The sequence below is a fragment of the Prionailurus viverrinus genome, chromosome A2 (genome assembly GCF_022837055.1).
Source record: "Prionailurus viverrinus isolate Anna chromosome A2, UM_Priviv_1.0, whole genome shotgun sequence".
Lineage (NCBI taxonomy): Eukaryota > Metazoa > Chordata > Mammalia > Carnivora > Felidae > Prionailurus > Prionailurus viverrinus.
The window spans coordinates 10,663,407-10,682,577 of NC_062562.1; the positions used below are offsets into that span (position 1 = coordinate 10,663,407).

General features: G+C 51.9%; 1 protein-coding gene across 2 annotated transcripts; it reads right to left on the bottom strand.

Moving 5' to 3' along the window:
* Window positions 1-1,497: 1,497 nt before the first annotated feature.
* Window positions 1,498-19,158, bottom strand: AKAP8 (A-kinase anchoring protein 8). 2 transcript variants are annotated; one of them, XM_047828724.1, is made up of 14 exons: window positions 19,045-19,158; window positions 16,493-16,531; window positions 14,983-15,015; window positions 14,199-14,475; window positions 13,260-13,755; window positions 12,629-12,758; window positions 12,331-12,377; window positions 10,940-10,973; window positions 8,887-8,974; window positions 6,335-6,476; window positions 5,911-6,004; window positions 5,357-5,487; window positions 4,147-4,242; window positions 1,498-2,283 (listed from the first exon to the last, which is right to left on the bottom strand). In XM_047828724.1, the coding sequence occupies exons 1-14, from the start codon at window positions 19,061-19,063 to the stop codon at window positions 1,789-1,791; spliced, it is 2,121 nt and encodes a 706-aa protein (XP_047684680.1). In that variant the 5' UTR covers window positions 19,064-19,158; the 3' UTR covers window positions 1,498-1,788. The 2 variants fall into 2 exon arrangements, with proteins under 2 accessions (XP_047684680.1, XP_047684684.1); XM_047828728.1 differs by lacking the exon at window positions 19,045-19,158 and adding an exon at window positions 17,559-18,782.
* Window positions 19,159-19,171: the final 13 nt, after the last annotated feature.

The following is a 19,171-nucleotide window of genomic DNA, read 5'->3' on the forward strand; positions in this document are numbered from 1 at the left end:
GGTCAAGTTTATGGCCAGTGGTGTCCCACAGATCCGTGCATAATTTGGGTACCTTCATGTTTGGTAGGTGACCCTAAAAGTTACTTAACCTCCCCCTGCAGTTTCTCCTCTGCACGTGGGAAATAACTGAAAGGAGGAAGTCTGCAGTTCATTCCTGTCTTCTTGGGGCAGAAGGGCATCCCTCTCTGCAATCCAAGTAGTTACTCCCATCTCGGGGAACCAGGGCCTGGTTTAAGTGTAATTGAGGAATAAAACGATTCATGTCACTTCACGACTGGGTGGGCGTGGAAGGACCACACGGAAGTTTAGATAGGTTTAATGACAGGCCGTGGAGTGCGTTTTACAAGAGAAGCAGAACAGAAGTTTCATCGTTCTGTCATCCTTTTTCAGACTACTGATGTGCAATGCCACAACCTTTTTGCCTCGAGAGAAGACACTTCAAAGGGCACACACAAACTAAGGCACATCTGTGTAGTGGTGATGACAGACACAATTCAGACACCATTTTCTTGCTTACTGAGCAATTTATTTGTTTCTAGTTCTTATATTGACCTTTCATAAATATTCATCTCGTCTCCAATAAAGCTCCTTGAGAGCAGGGCCCATATCTTAACTTTTATCGGGGATTAGCACCTTGTGCACAACAGGTGCTCCTCAAGTCTTTTACCATCTAGTAAATTCCCCGCCCCGCCCCGCCCCACCCCCCACCCCCGCCGATGCTTCCCAGAGTGAGACAGTTCAAAGCTTTGCAGGGAAACAGGCCCAGCAGTATCATTTCAAAAGGGAAGCGTCTTTCAATTCTCTTGATTATATCAAAGTATAACTCACTTCCTACCCTTTTACACAGGCTAACTTTCCCAGATCCCTAAACCTCCAAAGGGGTAGTATTTGAAATGTGTGTATTTCACTGTATTCATTTCTTACAGATAGCATCTATCTATGGCAATTTATATTTGTTTTCCATTCATGGGAGTGACACCAAGTTTTCTTTCTAAATATATTGAAGTAGATAGAAGCAACTCACTTTAAAGGAAGAAAAAAAAAAAACCCAACCCTGAAGTAACAAAGGTGGAACACAAATGAGGTAAAAACAAAACAAAAACTATAAAGGTGATACACCAAAGACTAAAGATTGGGAAAATAATGCCCTAGGCAAAATGTCCTCATTCTTGAGGGGCAAGCGGGAGGGCGTCCAAGGGTGCCAGTCTGTCAGATTCATGAGGCCTTTGAGAAGAGGTCACTGACGTGACAGAACCAACATCAAGTTAACAAGATTCTGCTACATCTTGTGAGGATCACACACCACACACGGTATGCTCCCGAAGCAGGTCAAAAACTGAAGCCAAAGCAAATTCTTGAAACTTAAAAAAAAACCAAAAAACCCTTTATAAAACAAGATATACCCTAGTATTAAGCTGCTCTCAGAAAAAAAAGATAATAATAATAAAAAGGGCATTCAGCCAGTTGCTGTATTTAACAAGCAAAATATCATCAAAATCTAATTACCCAACTTTTATTACTCCAACTGCAGTGTAGAGAGATTTCACAGCCACTTGGGGGAATGTACAACTTCTGCAGCCTTTAAACCAAGGCGGAAAGCCAGACAACTCTGCAACACAAGCCCGAGAGGTACACTTTTTGGAAGGAAATGGCTGGGTCTCTTCACCAAAGTTTCCAGCATATTCCAGTAACACACCTAGCACTGCTTACAAACAGTGAGAGAGAGCAATGCAAAAGGAGAGAGAGCAACGCATTTCTGAAACACATCCCCTGAAACGGGGAGGAGGCTCAGTCTGTGGGAACGTCACCTTCGGGCTCTGCATCCGTCTGCTCCGTCTGCTTCTCTTTGGCTCCCGCAGCAGCCGGGGCAGGAGCAGGAGCAGGAGCAGGGACGACCTCGGCGCCCTCCACCTCTGCTGCCACTTCGCCTCTGGCCTCAGCGGCCTCATTGCTGGCCAGGGCGGCTTCACCCCCAGCCTCTGCTTCAGCGCTGCCCTTCTCAGATGCCGTGCCACACGGTGTCTCCACTTCTCCCAGCTGTTCAGAGTGGGGGCCACGAGTGGCCTCCGCCGAGTCCACGGGGCCTTCCCCTTCGGCCAACATTTCACTGCCTTCCGGAGCAGGCGCTCCCGCCCCGTCTACGGCTCTCACTGCTGCCGTAATAACCTCAGCTAAGACCTCCGCAGCCACCTCTTCAGGTGTCTCTTCCTTATCCTCACCTCCTAAATTGTCATCTCCTTCGACTTCTGGATCAACGGCTTCGTTGGTGAAAGGGTCTTCACCCTGGCCAAGAAGAGGAAAAGGTCAATGCGGCCTACAGAGCTGTCCAGATGAAAGGCTGAAGGTGGCCCAGGCGGCCAGGAGTCCGGGTTCTTATGATGCCCCTTCAACAACAGAAATGCCTTCAACTACAGCAGGGGGGTTAATCCTACGGGTGCTCAGGGCCTATGGATCCAGAAAAGCTTCACCACAACTGTTTTGCCTTTTAACTTTAATTTTCTTATTTAGTTAGCTAGGGCGTATGGTATAAGCAGAATAAGGGGGTATTCTTGGTTTTAACATTAGTAATTTCAATCTCTGCAATGGGTTTTTGAAAGATACTTTTCCCCCTTCTTCAAAGGCTTTGTAAAATTTAGAGGAGAGTATTTACAAATATTTAACACAATAACTGCTCCCCCGCCCCGGCTTTGCACTTTTTAATTCAAGCATATAATTAACAGTGAAGTTCAAAAAGACCTAGGATTTCTTAACCCAATTAAAGCAAAAAAACCCTCATAACAGGAAGCTGAGTTTCAAATTTTAGTTTAAGTACACAGCCCTGGTTATATAAGAGTTGCCCCATTTTACAGACAAGGAAATGAGTCTCAGCAACTTGTCAAAGGCCACACGACTATTAAGCATCAATCAGGATTGAACCCAAGTCAGACTCTGAGAAGCCAAACTTCTTTCAGCGTATGCTACAACCGCCTCTAGTTTAGAAAAAGTAAACGTCACCACCGGCAGATTAGGAAATAGGTTTTAAAATATGGTGTTTAGGGGATGCCTGGCTGGCTCAGTCAGTGGAGCATGCGACTTTTGGTCTCAGGGTTGTGAGTTCAAGCCCCACAGTAGGCGTAGAGATGACTTAAAAAAAAAATCTTTTAAATATATGAATACATAAAATATGGTGTTTGAAGCTTGCGTCTACACCTGACTCAAGAAACTTTAAATCTGTTTAAGCCATGACACAAAACACTAACCAGTCATGGTTATTTATTTAGATCCTATGATGCCTTGGGGCGCCTGGGTGGCTCAGTCAGTTGAACGTCCAGTTGACTATTGATTTCGGCTCAGGTCATGATCCCAGGGTTGTGGGATCGAGCCCAGCGTCAGGCTCTGTGTTGTGCATGGAGCCTACTTGAGACTCCCCCTCTCCCTCCCCGAACTTCGCACACGTGTGTGCTCTCTGATTAAAAAAATAAATGCAATAAAAAAATTAGATTCTGTGATGCCTTTTTACTGGGTAGCACGAAGCATCCAATACTGGCAGATTCAATAAATGAGTGGTGGGCAAACAGATCCTTCCAGTCAGGCTGTGCTGGAGCCTAACTGCCAGCCCCAAACAGTGAGGTCTGGGGCTGAGCATTTAACAGATGGGCTTCCCAAGGAGGAACCAGGGGCTCTTCCAGCCGGACCTCTCCCTGGGGCACCCTCTCTGGGACTTTTTATTACTCTGCTCGGGTCACTAAGGCACAGTAGTCGTGGCACCACCAACTCTTTCCTCCCCCTCCCTCTTGTTGGTTGTCTCTGCCAGCAAGTCTCTTTTTGGCTTTTTTCCTGGATAGTTAGCATCTAACTTGCATTCTTCCTTAAGCATCTCACAATCACTTGCTCAGGATTTCATGGATATTCAAGCTTTCCCATGGTGAGCCAGCACCACTGTAGGCGCAAATCAAGCAGGACCGTGTCCCAGACCCCACGCAAGCAAGGGGGGTCGCAGGAAACCCACCGCCGTGGAATTGCCAAACCTGACATCTTCCGGCATCCCTTGATTCTTCAAAAGACTTAGAAATGCTAAATACTGTACTCTGGGTGCAATTCTGCACTTGTAGAGTTCATCCTCCATTCCAAAAGCTTCTCCCGTACACTGGACCCCTAAGCACAAACCTTGAGGTATTTTTCCAGCATCTTCACTATGTGTCTGTTGTTCAAAACACTCTTAGCCACATGGAGACTGGTTTTCTTGAATTGTTCAGCAGCCAACTGCAAAGGGAACCAAACGTGGACTTTTAGACCTGGTGTGCAGCAAGGAGCAAGAAAACTAGCCAGGCTACCCTGAGTTGCCCTGGGATCAGCCCTAAACAAGAAAAAGACCAGTATCTTTCTTCACTGTGGCAAGTGGCAAGTCCCAAAATGCCAGACTCCCATAAGGAAAGAAGGCCCTGGAGAGACACTGGAACTGGGACAGTGTAGAAAAGTCTGATCACCACTGACACACCAGGGCCTGCCAGGTACCGTGTGCACGAACAAGCATGAAACGAGAATATTTACACATCAGATGCTATGCGGACTCAGCATGGGAAAAGGACAAGTTTTTTCTTTTCAGTTTCTTGAGTTAAGGTGACTTTACGAGTAAATTCAACGGCAGAAGTAGGGATTCTGCAACCACCTGGATTATTTTTGATCTTGGCCCACTGAAACGATACTGCTTATTTGTGTTGTGTTTCCTGGATGATCTTTAATCAACTAGGAGATGCACAGGCAGGTACTGACATCTCCGTTTGATAGTCGGGTGAACGAAGGACAGAGACAAAAACCAGGGCCAGCAAGTGAGCCTAGGGGCCACATGCGGCCACACCCACTACTTCTGTACTCTGGCTGCTGGTGCCCATCAGCAGCAGACTTGACATGTCAAGAGACCCCATGGAAGTATCTGCCACGTGACCCTTTATAAAAAACCTGCCAACACCCTGGGTCTACACGTTTATAGCCTCAGTCCCCACCAGCTAGTTTAGCCCCAATCCGTTCTTAACTCTGGGCCCCCCAGGCCACTGTGCTCTGAATGGCCCTCAGCCTCAGCTTATAGGAAATCTGGTTTGTCAACAACTAGGAAATTTACCTGTGTGGCTTACAGGGAACATTCTCAACCAGGAGAATTTCACCTCCTCTACTGAAGTCTATTAAGTAACACATTTTCTCACATTTTAACAGAAATTCGGACGTGTCTTACAATCCACTGACGAAATGACAGACTCAACAGAGTATGTTAAAAAGCTCCTCAAGATGCTCGCATTCCCCACAAGACACAGAAGGCCCCGTGTCCCACCGGTGGCAGCCTGGAAAGGCTCGGCTGGCTCGGCACGAGGAGGGGACTCACCCTGCGGTTGTGATTGTGGTCAACCGAGTGCAGGTGCCGCTGGAGGAGCTGATGCTGCGCGGGGATCAGCATGTCACAAGCCAGGCAGTGAGCCGCCTCTATCTTCTTGAAAAAGTGCTCCTGGCCGATCCCTATGGGTACAACCCAAGTCTGGTGCAATTTGGGACAGCATCAGGTGATACTGTCCTCCTGCTCCCCAACAGGGCCCACGTTTTGTCCTGGTGGGTTCGTCCCCAAGGATCGGGTTAGGGCAGAAATCTGTGACAGGCAACACCCGCCCTCTAGCAGGAGGGTGCAGATGGAAGCACATCTGCACTGGGCAATTTTACTCAACTTTTTTCATCCATCTGGTCATTTCATACAAAGGACGAAGAAACATCAGGGGGCGTAGTAGCACTCCGAAAAGCCACCAGTAAAGTGACCTTCATTAGACACACTGAAGGGCTTCTTTCCATTGCTAGGTGTCCCACCCGAGGGTCCTCAGGTCACATGCTCAGCAACCCTACAACGGGCTGGCTTTGCACCCAGCCGCGCGCCCCAAGACCATGACTCACCTTTGAAAGGGTCTGGTTTGGGTTTTGTGCTTTCCTTCTCCATCAGCTCCTGACGCCGCTTCTCAATTTTCTTATTCCTGTTTACGATGTACTCCTAGAGAAGATGGCACCGAATGAAATGGAAGGGCGCTGTGTCTGCCTGTCTCCCGGCCGCACCAGAGGCAGCTCACTGAGGGCGGCTGCCAAGCCCCTGGAGGAGGACAGCCCTGTCTCAGCCACCCCGGGACGGGGAGATGGCTCTCCGAGCAGCTCGAGGGAACTACAATGGCCAGAGCACTCGGCTCTCCCTCAGACCTGGGACTTGTACGCTGTTATTCTGGAAAGCCCAGGCCTCATACTTCCCTTCCCCGTCCCTTCTCCGTGAGGGACCCGACTCCGGCAGGCCCATCAGGAAACACTGTGATGGACACCAAGTGTGCTTTACCTGGAGGAACTGTACGGTCTTGTCAGGGAGTTTGGTACTTATAAACCTCAGTGTCTCTTTGTGAAATTTGCTTTGTAGATGCTTCTGGATTTCATCTTCTTCAAAGCTACGAAACTTGCACACAGAACAGGCGAACTGAATCCTGGAGAGGGAAGACGAAAAGAGCAATGATGCAATCAGTTCACCTCCAGTCAGAACTGCAATGGAAATGGGAAAGCAATTTCTATACCAAGACTTCTAACTTCACACAGGGCATCAGAGTAGCCATTACCCCAGGTTTCCCCATGTCAAGAATGGGAGTAAAACCTTGCGAGTAGTTCAGGGAGGTGATTCATGCACCATTCCAGTCTGCTGGGCCCAAAGGCCCCTAAGAGAGCACCCTAAGGTGGAGATTTTCCAAAACTGTGGACTCTCTAAAAGCCTCCAGACCACTGCTCTGGGGGGGCATAGTAATTCCATAACTTCTTTCTGCAGCCACCAGAATAACATGAGATAACCTCATTTAAAAACATTGTTTTACATGTTTATCTTTGAGAGAGAGCACGCAAGCAAGCTCATTGATTGGGGGAGGGGCAGAGAGAGGGAGACACAGAATCCGAAGCAGGCTCCAGTCTCTGAGCTGTCAGCACAGAACCCAACGTGGGGCTTGAACCCATGAACTGCGAGATTATGACCTAAGCCGAAGTCAGATGCCCAACCACTGAGCCACCCAGGCACCGCTGTATACTCTTTTTAATGTTTATTTTCGAGAGAATGGACATGAGCAGGGGAGGGGCAGGGAGACAGAGGGAGACACAGAATCCAAAGAAGGCTCCAGGCTCTGAGCTGTCAGCACAGAGCCCGAAGTGGGGCTCCAACCCACGAACCTCGAGATCATGACCTGAGCTAAAGTCGGATGCCCAATGGACTGAGCCACCCTGGCACCCCTGAGGTAACCTCCATTAGGGGGTATTCCTGGAAGACCTTACACAATTTAAAACCTATAAAACCCAAGATAAGTTTTCCCATGGGACTCAATGTAAAGGCCTGTCATATCAAATTTTACAGCTAAAACCACCTTTCTTTGTTGCCTGCTTTCAAAATCTCACAAATGCAGTCATGCTATAGGCAAGAGGAGAGCAGCTTGCAGAGCCCTATGCCCCCAGAGCAGGGCGCTGCTTCCCTCGGCTCTGCCCAGGAGGCCCTGGCGCACATGGGGTAATAGCATGGACCCGGTGGCACTCAGGAGTCCTCATCTACCAACTCAGACTGCTGCCGGCCCCCGATGGCAGGCTTCTCCTCTCTGGACAAGATATGACATTTACTTTTGCACATACTCTCATTGGAGGAGTGCACAGAAAAAGTTCTGGGGCCCTATGTGTACGAATGCGTACAACTCTCAGGAAGCTACCAAATAAATACAGGGTTCACGCTTCCTTGTGACTATTTCTCCAAGTCTCTTTGAGGACCCTCTGTCACTAGGGTGGAGTCTAAAGATTCCTTCTGGAGAAAATGTCATCTCCGTTCTCATACAGTATGGAAATAGACCTGATCTAGCCATCGTTCGTTACTTATTCATTTACAAACAAGCATTTCAGGGACGCCTGGGTGGCTCAGTTGGTTAATTGCCCGACTCCTGATTTCGGCTCAGGTCGCGATCTCCTGGTTCATGAGTTTGAGCCCCACATTGGGCTCCGTGCTAATGGTACAGAGCCTGTTTGGGATTCTCTCTCTCCCTCTCTCTGCCCCTTCCCTGCTTGCTCACTCCCAAAATAAGTAAATAAACTTAAAAAACTAAAAACAAAAACAAAAACAAATGTTTCGATGAATTTCTGTTTAACACTTGGAAGTGCCTACTTTCCAGTTCCTGGCTTTCCTGCCTCTACAGTTAGCTCTTTTGCTAACATCTGTTTTGCACTTCTCTGCACAGGAAAAGCACCACCCCATTTGAGCCATAAAGGATTCCCCATCAGGTCATACAGAGAGCCTGTGTGTAGAGAAACAGCCGCGAGCAGTCAAGGCCTGAGCAACCAAGCACTCACAAGGCCACCAGTGGTTTCCATTTCTAGTCAGCAGCCACCTGATCACTGAAAAGGCAGAGAGGCACATGGTGTGGTCACACCAACACCCTTCGCACTTTTGCAATTCTTTTTATACCTAGAGACTAAATTTGTAAAGTAGCACCTAAACGTATACAATTGCCATGCCGAACTCCAGAGGCGGTCGGGATTTGGTCAAGACACCCAAAGCACCTTCTTAGCAGCTCTGCTGAAGTTCACCTGTCTGGGGTGACAGATACAAGCCGTGGACTGGGAAACTCCCTACGGGTCGGCAGGAGAGCAATAGCGCCCCCTGCTGGACACATGCGGGCCAGCGACTCACTGGCAAGAACGTAGTGCCATCGGCATCTCCCAAGTTTTGTCTCCTCTAGACCTCACTGGCATTTCCTGACAGACACCACAGTCAGATCAAACCAGACCGCTCCTGCGTTGTGCAGTGAAGACAGATGAGCTCAGGAGAACCTCACCAGTGCCCAGGTTCCTGCCAACCTCCCCCCGGGCCTGCCTCCTCACCTGTCTGCCGCTCGGTCTCGCATGCGGTCTCTCCTCCTTTGCTTTTCCTTTCTCTTCTTTACTTCATCATCCTCATCGTCCTTCTCTCCTGTAACAGAGAAGTCCCTTCGAGACGCCCTGAGGAGCCTGCAGAGATGCTGAGCACCAGGGCTTGATGGGGACCATGGCTCGGCCACCACCAGGCACCCCGTGCCTTCTGCCACCTCCAACACAGCAGGGTCAGGATACCCTGAGGCACCAATAGTCTGTCAAAGGCTCCCAACAGGGATAGGCCTTTGATGAGAACCCTTGGGAGTTCTCAGGGAGTCAGCTCACATGCCCCCATGGTGTGATGAGGCTGGGATGGGCCAGGGACCCGGCCTGCCCATCCCACTCACACCACAGCCACCTGCTCCCTCTCTGTCCTTCCCTATCCTGCTTTTCTGATCCAGTGCCCTGCCATCGGTCTTCTCCCAAAATCACTTAAGGAGAGAGAGAAGCGATTCTTCCCAGATAAGAGGCAGCAGCGGGAAGGCCTCAGAAAATAGAGCAAGCCGCTCTACCGCCCTCCGTCCCACCTCTAGGTGGACCATGACGACTGTCCCGTCAGCCTCCTCTGAACTAGGGCCTCAGCAGGTCTGACAGTCCTTGCTGGCCCGAACTCTATCTTCCACTCACAAAAACCGTCCATCTAGGGCTTTCCCAGGGCTACGAGGGAAGCAGTCCTAGAAACAAAAGTGGGAAGAGACCAATTGGTCCTCCGTCCGTCCCCTGGGGCCAGCGCAGAGGCTCCTCTGAGCGCTGTGCAGCCCAGCGTCCCGGTGTGAAGCGAGGCCAGGCCAGGTCACCATGGCTCAGGGCCAGGGCCAGACACTGAAAAAAGGTTGGATAAGCATCTGAACTGTAACCCCTACCCCTGATGCCAGTCACGAGACTGTCCCACGAAGATGGCGACCGGCGTGCGCTGCTCAGAAGCCTCTCAAAAGGGCGTGTGGGATTTTTGGCAAGAGGTCACTGCCTGAAACTATTACTGTTGTTTAATAGCAAAGTCATCCCGGGTAGGTAGCAGGACCTGCGCGCAATAAACATGTCACCTTTGCTTTAGCATTTACCCTGCTGCATGAGCTGCGTACTGCTGTGTGGTCCCAAGCCATAGGAGTAATCACTTCAATAAACAATGTGGGAGGGCCTCAGAGGGTTGGCCAAGTCTAAACACATAGAAGGAGCATCTAAGCCAGGGGCCTGCAGATTTATGGCAGCAGAGCCACAAAGGAGCCAGCCTGTGATTCTTGGGGAAAACCAGCTATGGACAGACCAATGGGAACAGGAAAAGAAACAAATGGCAAGATCAAGGCCACGGTGTCTCAGGCTGCTTCTCCACACCCCCCCTGAAAGGGTTGAACCTTGCTCTGCTCTTGCCACTTACTTGAGACTCTTCGGTCTCCCACAATAGCACTGATGAGACCTGCTGAGCAGGGAATCTCTCTGGAGGACCCGGGCTTGGGTGCACGTGACAGGCCCTCCCCTTCCCCACCCCCCACCCCCAGCTCCCAACCCAGGAAGGTGTCTGAACTCAGTCCCACACAGCCATGTGTGCTGCTGCCGCCAGCATGCCCACCACAGAGGCTGAGAGCACAACGCTGGGCTGGCAACGCAGGGAAGTGTGAAAAGAAAGAAGCCCAGGAAAAAACAGTACAGGGACCTGCAACAGGCCAATAGGGAACAGAGCAGACAGGCTGGAGAGCACCTTTTCTTTTCTTTCTTGCATTTCTGAGACTCTCCCTTCCCTGCCACTGCAAGCTGCTGCACATACTCAGAGATGAGGTTTGCCCCCTCTCGTGACAGCCTGTATCAAGTGAGGCAGACAGACCTGTTTCCAGCAAGTGCTGCTCTAAGCACTGGAGCAAAGCCTGGGGGTGAGCACCATGGCCAAGGCCCACCCGGTGGCCACGGCCCCTCTTCTGCCCTGAGCCGCCAGGCCCTCCATCCAGGCCCTGGGCTTGCTCAGAAGTCCAGCCTGGCCAGGAGCCGGGCAGTCACAGCAAAGCTCAGAGGGACATGGAGCGATGCCTACCTCTCTGCCTCCCGGAGTCAAAGAACTCGTCCTCCTGAAAAAGGGCACACACAAAGTTGGACGGTGAGGTGGAGTTTCCAGAACTCTCCACAACCAACCTAGCACCCTGCCACCACCTGGTCACAATGTGTCAGGACAAGTCTCAGGGCAGTGGGATAGAGGCTGTGTGTGTCCTATCACTATTCCTGGTTGCCTTCTGAGATTCTGTAACGACTAAAGTGCTGTTTTATTAAAGTCAGTGGCCCTCTTTCAGTTCTTTCTAAAGCTAAAGAATTCCCTCTGGCAAACACACCCGCACAGTTCTGCACATGGGAATGCCAACAGCCCACCCATCAGCTCTATATCAAGAAACCCTGATTTGTGGGATGCTAGTTCCAGCACTCTTTACTGAAAAGGAGCTTTACCAAATTTCCAGGCCATCTGTTTACATTTATCAAGGTAATAACAAATGCACCTAACTGAAAAGTGCAATACTGCCCATTTCTTAGCCATCAAGCTCAAGGTTAAATTACTCAGCAGCAGATACACAGAATATCTAGATCCCAGACTCGAGATCTAGGGAAGCTAGATAAAGAGCAAATAAGATTCGCCCAGAAAAACCCGAAAATTCACTGTATTCTGCCTCCCCGACCCCCCACCCATCTGAGCATCAGAAGGACTTGGTTGAGACCTTCATATACTCAGATCTCCAGGCCCTGCCCCAGACATGGATCAGAATTTGCAGGGAGTGGGACAGTAGGCAAAGGCTGACTCCCTAGGTGCTTGTGCATGGTCCTGGCTAAGAGTTGGCCTTAAATGCCTGTCTCTCATGATTGGTTTTGAAGGCGGAAAAACATGGAGGCAGCTGAGCACCAGCACAAAGCGGGCAGTAAGTAAGGCTTCCGTGCCAGTTTGAAAGCCTCAGCGCACACAGCCCACTGCACTTACCACGTGTGGAGCTAGGAACATCACTGAGGACACAGGAGTGTCTGTGGGGGAAGGGCTGGGAGTGTTTTCAGGAAGAGAAGCATCGTTGGTTTTTGTTTTAGAGAGAGAGAGTGAGAGAGAGCGCGCGCACAAGCGGGGGAAAGGGGCAGAGGGAGAGAGAGAATCCCAAACAGGTTCTGAGCTGTCAGCGTGTAGAGCCAGACGCAGGGCTCGATCCCACGACCCTGGGATCATGACCTGAGCAGAAATCAAGAGTCGGACACTCAACTAACTGAGCCCCAGGAAGGGAAGTACTGTTAGAAGTACAAATCTTGAGCTGCAAGTCAGACTCTTAAATCCACTCACACAGCAGTCAAGTCTACCACAGAAGCTGTTCCTGCCTCTTTGGGAGAGAGAGGGTAATAATGTAAAGAAGAAATCCCACACCAGAAACAAAGGAGGCTGACCAGTGAAGTTGGACTTACACCCCTGAATTCTTCATCTCCTGACCGGAAGTCAGCAGCTCCATCATCTACCGGACACAAAGAAGAAGGAAAATCAGCCCCTCCGTAGTTAGCCGGCTCCCTCCTTTCACCCTCCCAAGCTCACCGCCCAGAGCAGCCAGCACTTGTCCTGACTACAGTGGGGGCCATGGGAGTGCGGGTGATACGCGCCACCCTGGAGTTCAACACATGTCCACTGTATGGACGGGGAGGAGGAGCGCCAAGCACAAAAACGGACACATCTCACACCCACCCGGGCCTGCTGGCCCCCAGGGCATACCATTTTCAGAAAAATCTCCTTCGCTGTCAGCCCGGGCCAGTTTGGTGTCAGGCTCATCGTAGATGTGCAACTGCTTCCGTTTCCTGCCCATGCTGTCTGGGCCACAGCGGTCAAACCCTCTCCGTCTGGGCTACAGACACAAGCACATCCGATGTACCGCTTACCCCGACCATTAAGAAACCCCAGAGAAACGAAGATCGGAGAAGTTGTAAGATCAGAGAACAAAGGCAGGAAAGATCTTTGATCTTGTCACAAAACAAAGATGACTGTAGTTGAACCCTCCCACCATCCACAATTTTATGCTAAGAAGTTGGACACAAAAAGCCACATATTATGTGATCACGTTCCCGTGAAAAGTCTAAGAGAGGTAAATCTACAAAGACAGAAAGATTAACAGTTGTCAAGACTGGAGTAGAGAGCAGGGAGTGACTGCTAATGGCAGAGGTTGGCTTCTTTCTGGATTGATGGAAATGCTGTAAAATTAGACGGTGGTGAAGGTTGCGCAATTCTGTACGTTTTTACTAACACTCAATTGCACACTTAAAAAATGAGTGAATTTTACAGTACCCAAATTTTCCCCAATAAAGCTGTTTGAGGAGTCGGCAGATTAGAGAACTTCCCAAGGGCTTACCCGATCCCTCATCCGGGTCTGTGACCGGCCGCATCCATAGGGCGCAGAGTTGTCATAGCCGCCGGCCCCCTGCATGCCCATTACGCTGAAGTCTGGGGCCATGGACTGGGAGAAGAGGGAAGGCGGTGGCCTGCTGGGGGAGGGGCCTCCCAGGCCCCGTCCACCCACATAGTTCATCTCCGTCCAGGGAGCGGAAAGGGGCTCGGAGGAGGCTGCCGGCGGCGGCGGCAAGAAAGGGTCGCTGCGCATGAAGGTGCTGGGGGTGCTCCGGTCCTGAAAGCGGCCCTGGCCCTGGCCCCGGCCCCGCATGAAGCCATCAAGGGAGCCCCGCTCACGGGCTGGGTCCCGGCAGTCACTGTACTGACTGTTAAAGCCCCCATTTCGGTCAGGCCCCAGGTCAAAATCATAATCGTAGCTGTAGCTGGGGCGGTACGGATGGTGCTCAGGCAGACAAGACCTGGAGTCATAGGACTCAAACGACTGGAAGCGGAAGGAGCTGCAAAGGAAGCATAACCATCACTTCACTGTGGGCCCAAGCGCAAGTCTCCCGCAAAGCTGGCTTCACGACATTCAGAACAGCACACGGCACCACGCAGCCCTCCTGAAAGCTCAGAAGGCAAAGTGCACCAACGATGCCCCTTGAACGTTGTTGAACGAGGTGCATGGAGCCCTTGGCTATGAGAACAAGAGGGTCTACAGGTACCTGACGCAGACACAAGGAGTCTGGTGTCATTTAGCTAACAGTCATACCCTAAGCCCCACCACTCAGGAAACCAGAAAGTCCTATTACAATGCCTCTGCCCAAATAACGCCCAACTCATCTACTCCATGTTCAGGAAGGAGCTGAGGAAAACCCTCCCTGGAAGAGGGGGTGCCCACTGCCATCTGCACAAAGCTGGGGTGTGGGATCCCCAGGGAAGGGCTCAGGTCCATAATCACCTCTCCCGGTCCTGCATGCCCTCCCCACCGCCGCTGCTCCCGCCCCTGCCTCCTTCCTTGGACATCATGTCCAAACGTTGATTGATCTTGGCGATGAGAGAGTCAGAATTGTCGGTGCACGGCTCTGGACCATAAGAAGCCATGTGCATGGCAGGGCCCCCAGCTCCCAGGCTGTCGTTGGCCTTGGTGGCCTCCCATGAGGCTGGGCCATAGCTGTAGGTCGCTCCTGTGGTGACGCTGGTGTTCTGGGCACCATAATAATTGTAGTTTTCATAACCTGCCACGGGGAGGAAGAACCAAATCAGACCTCAGCGGCCCCAAGGTCAGTCTACAGCTGCCACGTCTGGAGAGAAGCACTCGCTGCCCACAGAGAAGGAAGACTGTCAAGGAACCAAGTGGCGCTGGCATCACCCCACGCTGTAAATATCACCCGCCAAGGGGCGGCAAGAGAAGGACAGAGGCTGAGCCTCAGCCACGAGTGGTTGGCTTTCCGCACCAGATCTGAACACTTGCTCCCCACTCAAAGCCAGAGGTGGCCGAGAGCCCGTGAATGGCAGTTGGGGCTGCTGCTCCCATAACACAGTCACGATCCCCAGCTGCCAGCAAGTTCCTGACACTGCCTGGGCCTGCCAAGCCTTCAGGAGAGCTGTGGGCACAGCCAGAATAGGACGCGGGGGGGTAGGGGGGCATGGGGAGGGGTTAAGTCTCTGTATCCCAGCCCCTCTGGGATCGGGTGGCCGATCAGAAGCCTTCTTGCGCGCCCACAGATCCCCAGAGGGCCTACCTTGCCAGCTGGTCACACCGGTTCCGTATGCACCTGAGAGAAACAAAAATAGCCAAGAGCTTTGTTTACAGAATGAAAGTGCCTGAGACACACACACCACCCCCCCCAGCCCCAACTGTCACCTTACTCCACCAACCGCAGGTCTAGGGCTGTGGGCAGCTGTGGCAGTGCTGTGGGAGGTGCACCCCTGGTTGGCCATTGAGGCCAGGAATGGCTGGGGCCCACTAGCTGTAAAACTCATTTCCTACAGCTCTACTCAGCTAAGCATGATCCAGACTTCTCTTGTAGGCAAGCCTGATCTCCCCCATCAGGACAATGAGAAAGGACAAGTGCAGCCTTCCCAGGAAGTGTCCAGTGTGGGCCACCAGCCAAGAGGCGGACAAGGCTAGATCCTCTGGCAGAACCCTTGGAAAGTGCCAGTTCTCACCACTTGCCAGAGCTCAGGCACCGCTAACACAGCGAGCACATCAGTGGAAGATTGTGTCCCCAACTCAACTAAGCAAGGGGACATTATGTACCCAAGCAACATGAAAAAAGCTTCCTCCTGGGAAACTTGGTGATGGGAGAAAAAGTGACCCCACCACCCTCAATGGTGCTGGGGGCAAATTCCAGGGTCAGAGAACAAAGAAAGCCCTCATCCCATCCCCTGGAACAAATGCTGGCAAAAAGCAGACAACCTCGCCACCAGGGAGGACATTCTGGTCCTTTAAACATCCTGAGCATCCAGCATTATGATCTAGATTCCAGAGCAGGGCCAGCAAACAGGGCCCCAGGCCAAACCTAGCCCATTGCCTGTTTTTGTACAGCCCGCAAGCTAAGGATGGGTGTTAGCTTTGTAAATGGTTGGAGACGGGAAGGGAAAAAAAAAGAAAAAAAAAAAGAATATTTCATGATGTGAATTTTGACACGAAATGCACCATTTATATATTTGTCAAAACTCACAGAACTGTGCAACCACAGCGACTATTAATTTAAACTGTGGACTGTAATTAACGGCAATGTATTGACATTGACTTGTTACTGATAATAAACATACTGCACTAGTGCAAGATATTAATAATAAAGGAAACTGCTGGGGTGAAAGGAGACGATCTGCTCAACCCCGTTAAGTCTAAAACTACTAAAAAATAAAGTCTATTAATCATAAAAATCTCTTATCATACCCTCAGCTATTTGCTCTGAATAATAAATCCCTAAAATAAAGGCTCTTTCACCACGTATGAAAACTATACGGTATGCAAATTTCAGTATCTTTAAATATTACTGGCACACAACCACGTCTGTTTTTTTATAAACATCTCTGGGACTTTTGCATGGCAGAGAACGTATAGCCCCAAAGCCAAAAAAGTTTACTATGCAGCCCTTTACAGAAAAGGTCTCCTCCAGATCCTTGGGCTAGCCCTAGTGTGCCTGTCACGCTCTCCAGGTTACGGTCACCGTCCCAGGCTCTGGCAGGCTAGCGCCTCAGGTGTGTGTGGGGTGGAATCCACGCCTCCCCGTGAAGTCTTACCTTGGGTGTTGGTGGGTCCAGCACTCCATGCCCCATAGCCTGCGAAGAGAAGACCTGTGAGTTAGGATCCTATTTGTCACACGGAAAACGGGTGCTTCTGAGGCGCTCTGAGGCACCTAGAGTGGTCGCCTTCAAGGACAGTTCAGTGCCAGCCTCACAAGAAGGCAGCATAAACACAACACTGTCCCTCTAAAAGTCCTGAGCGGGCTGATTGCCATTACCACACTCCACACACAGGCTTGAGGTCAAAGCAGAAAAGAGTGGGGGGGATAGACTTTGGGGCCAGCTCTGCCAGTAGCCTGTGGAGGAAGCTTGGCCTGAGCCTCCATTCACAACCCGGGATGACACAGGACAAGGTGCCAGCTAACCCAGGACTAGGATACAGTTGTGTCCACATTCCCAGTTTGGCCCACCCACCAAGCAGTCCTAAGTCCCCCATAACTGAGAACAAAGTTCAGAATTTGGAGACGACTGTGCCTCTCCAGGTCTCACTTCTTTGTGACCACGGACCCTCCCTCCCATGCTCCCCTGGGCCTTCATGTCCCAGGGCTTCAGCCTGGCCTAAGGCATCCGGGCTGCAGTCCTCTCTGTGGGGGCTCCCCTTGCCCCTGCAGACTCCCATGACAGCATCTGTCTGGGCCCTCTTCATTTCTGTGTCCCTGGAGCCTCAAACGGAGCTGGGCACAGGCAGCCATCCACACCTGTCAATGATCTTCACCTTTACAAAACAGGAACATACCCTGTCTCTCTTTCCAGAACAACCCAAGCCGCTAGCCAAGGGCCTAGTGTGTGCCCACACATGACAGGCAACGGGCACATGTTGGTTGGTGTCCCCGAATGCCATTTAGAGATGACAGAGCTAAGCCTTGGAGATTCAGAGACACATTGCTGAAGTTTGCCCTTTGCAGGCTGTGGTCTCCCTTGCCACACAGCCTTTTCTACACCTGTGCGGTAGAAAAACAGAGTAGTGATCCTAACGGCAAGTGACCAACTACAGAACACTAGTCTAAATACCATATACTAATCACATAACTTCATAACACCCCTTCAGATAGATAATATTTACCCTATTGTCCCAGAGGCTCAAGAGGCTGGCACTTGCCCATGATCATGGAGCTGGAGAATGGAAGAACTGAGACATGAACTCAGATGTAGGTGCCTCCTATGGTCAGGAACCAACTGTCAAGGCTCAGCGAGTCCTGAGAAATAACTCGAGGTGGAAAAGCCACAGAGGGACTCAAGGAGGCCCCAGCATCTAACCGGAACCTGAAGGGTTCTGGCAGGTAGGAAGTCAGGAGCATAAAACCTCTTCGTGCTCAGGACGTGCATAGGGCAGGGTTACTGGCTGAAAGATCTGGCGGGAAGCAGGCAAGGAATTGCGAGACCCAGGTAGACTGCAGAGAAGACGGGGAAAGCCAGGGTGAGCCACCCCAGAACACTGGAGACACCCAAGCACACCAGGCACCTCAACAGCTCTCTTGCAATTCCTTCTGCTGGATCCTAACACTGCCACCTTTCAAGATCAGTGCCTTTCTTTAGCTGTTGTAACGAAAATCAGACTGCTTGCTTCCCCAACCTCGGATAGATACTTGGATAGGGACGGCACCTGGTTAAGCCCCCCACCCCACGTATTCCAACATCAACTGTTCTCCACGGGCAAACTTGGCTTCCAGCGCACAGCAAAAGCATCCTAGAAATCTCGGATTCTGGACACTGAGAGCCAGTCGCTCGAGAAAACCCGTCCTGCCGCAGACCCTGAGGCCCAAGTGGGGAAAAGGCACGTCTCCTCTTACACAGCCCCCAGACACCTCCAGGCCACAACGAGGGGCTGCCTGAAGGAAGGCCAAGGATCTGCCACCACCCCAGGGCACATCAGGTTTGCAATTCTGCACGAGACCCAACACCTGACCCTCGAAGTCCTGTCCTAGGCCAGCACGAGTCACGTATGCGGCAGGCGCCCGCCGACACTAGCCCCTGCGGAGACCGCGCACTGGTGGGGCAAGGCCCGACCAGCGCCGCCCGGACGGCTTCCGGGACCGGCGCGACGGAGCACGTGCACAGCGTGCAGCCCCGGCCAAGCCTCACATCCCCGAGATAGGCAGCCGAACTCCATCGGCCTCCAACCGCGGGCCCGGCGCCCCACAAGCTCGTGCCGTGGCTCCGCCCCCGGGCGCCGCCATTTTGTGGTCTTCCGAAGCGGGAAGGCGGACCTCCGAGCGGCGGGGTCGACCGGGCCAGTCCCGCCGGGTCTGAGGGGTAGAAACGGCTAGGACAGCCCAAGGCGCCCCCCGAAGCCCGCCGCAGCGTCGGCCCGCCGAACCCCGCCCGCCTCCTCAGGCCTCGTCGGCCAATCCCCACGCAGCGCCCTGGGAGCGACGACTCCGAGGTCCAATGAGCAGCGCGCGCGCGCCCCGGCCTCCTCTCCGCTGGGTCGGGCTGGAGTAACCGTGCTCGGGCGTAGGCCCTGTCCCCGCGGCCCTCTACGCAGCGGCGGCTGCGTCGCCCGAGCAGCGCCTGGCCACCCCACCTCGAAATGAGCCGCCCAAACGAACCTCCATAGCCCTGCTCCATGTCTTCAGCTCGGCCCGCCAGCAGCCCCTTTTTCTAGGGTGCCACAGGACGCATGCGCTCAACACACTTTCCGACGTCCGCTACTGGAAGACCAGGCGCATACGTCAC

Coding starts and splice junctions, on each gene's coding strand:
- AKAP8 (XM_047828724.1), bottom strand. Junction 12,759..13,259: donor AGACCCGGATGAGGGATCGG/GTAAGCCCTTGG, acceptor TTGTGTCTGTAG/CCCAGACGGAGAGGGTTTGA. Junction 8,975..10,939: donor TGACTCCGGGAGGCAGAGAG/GTAGGCATCGCT, acceptor TCTCTGTTACAG/GAGAGAAGGACGATGAGGAT.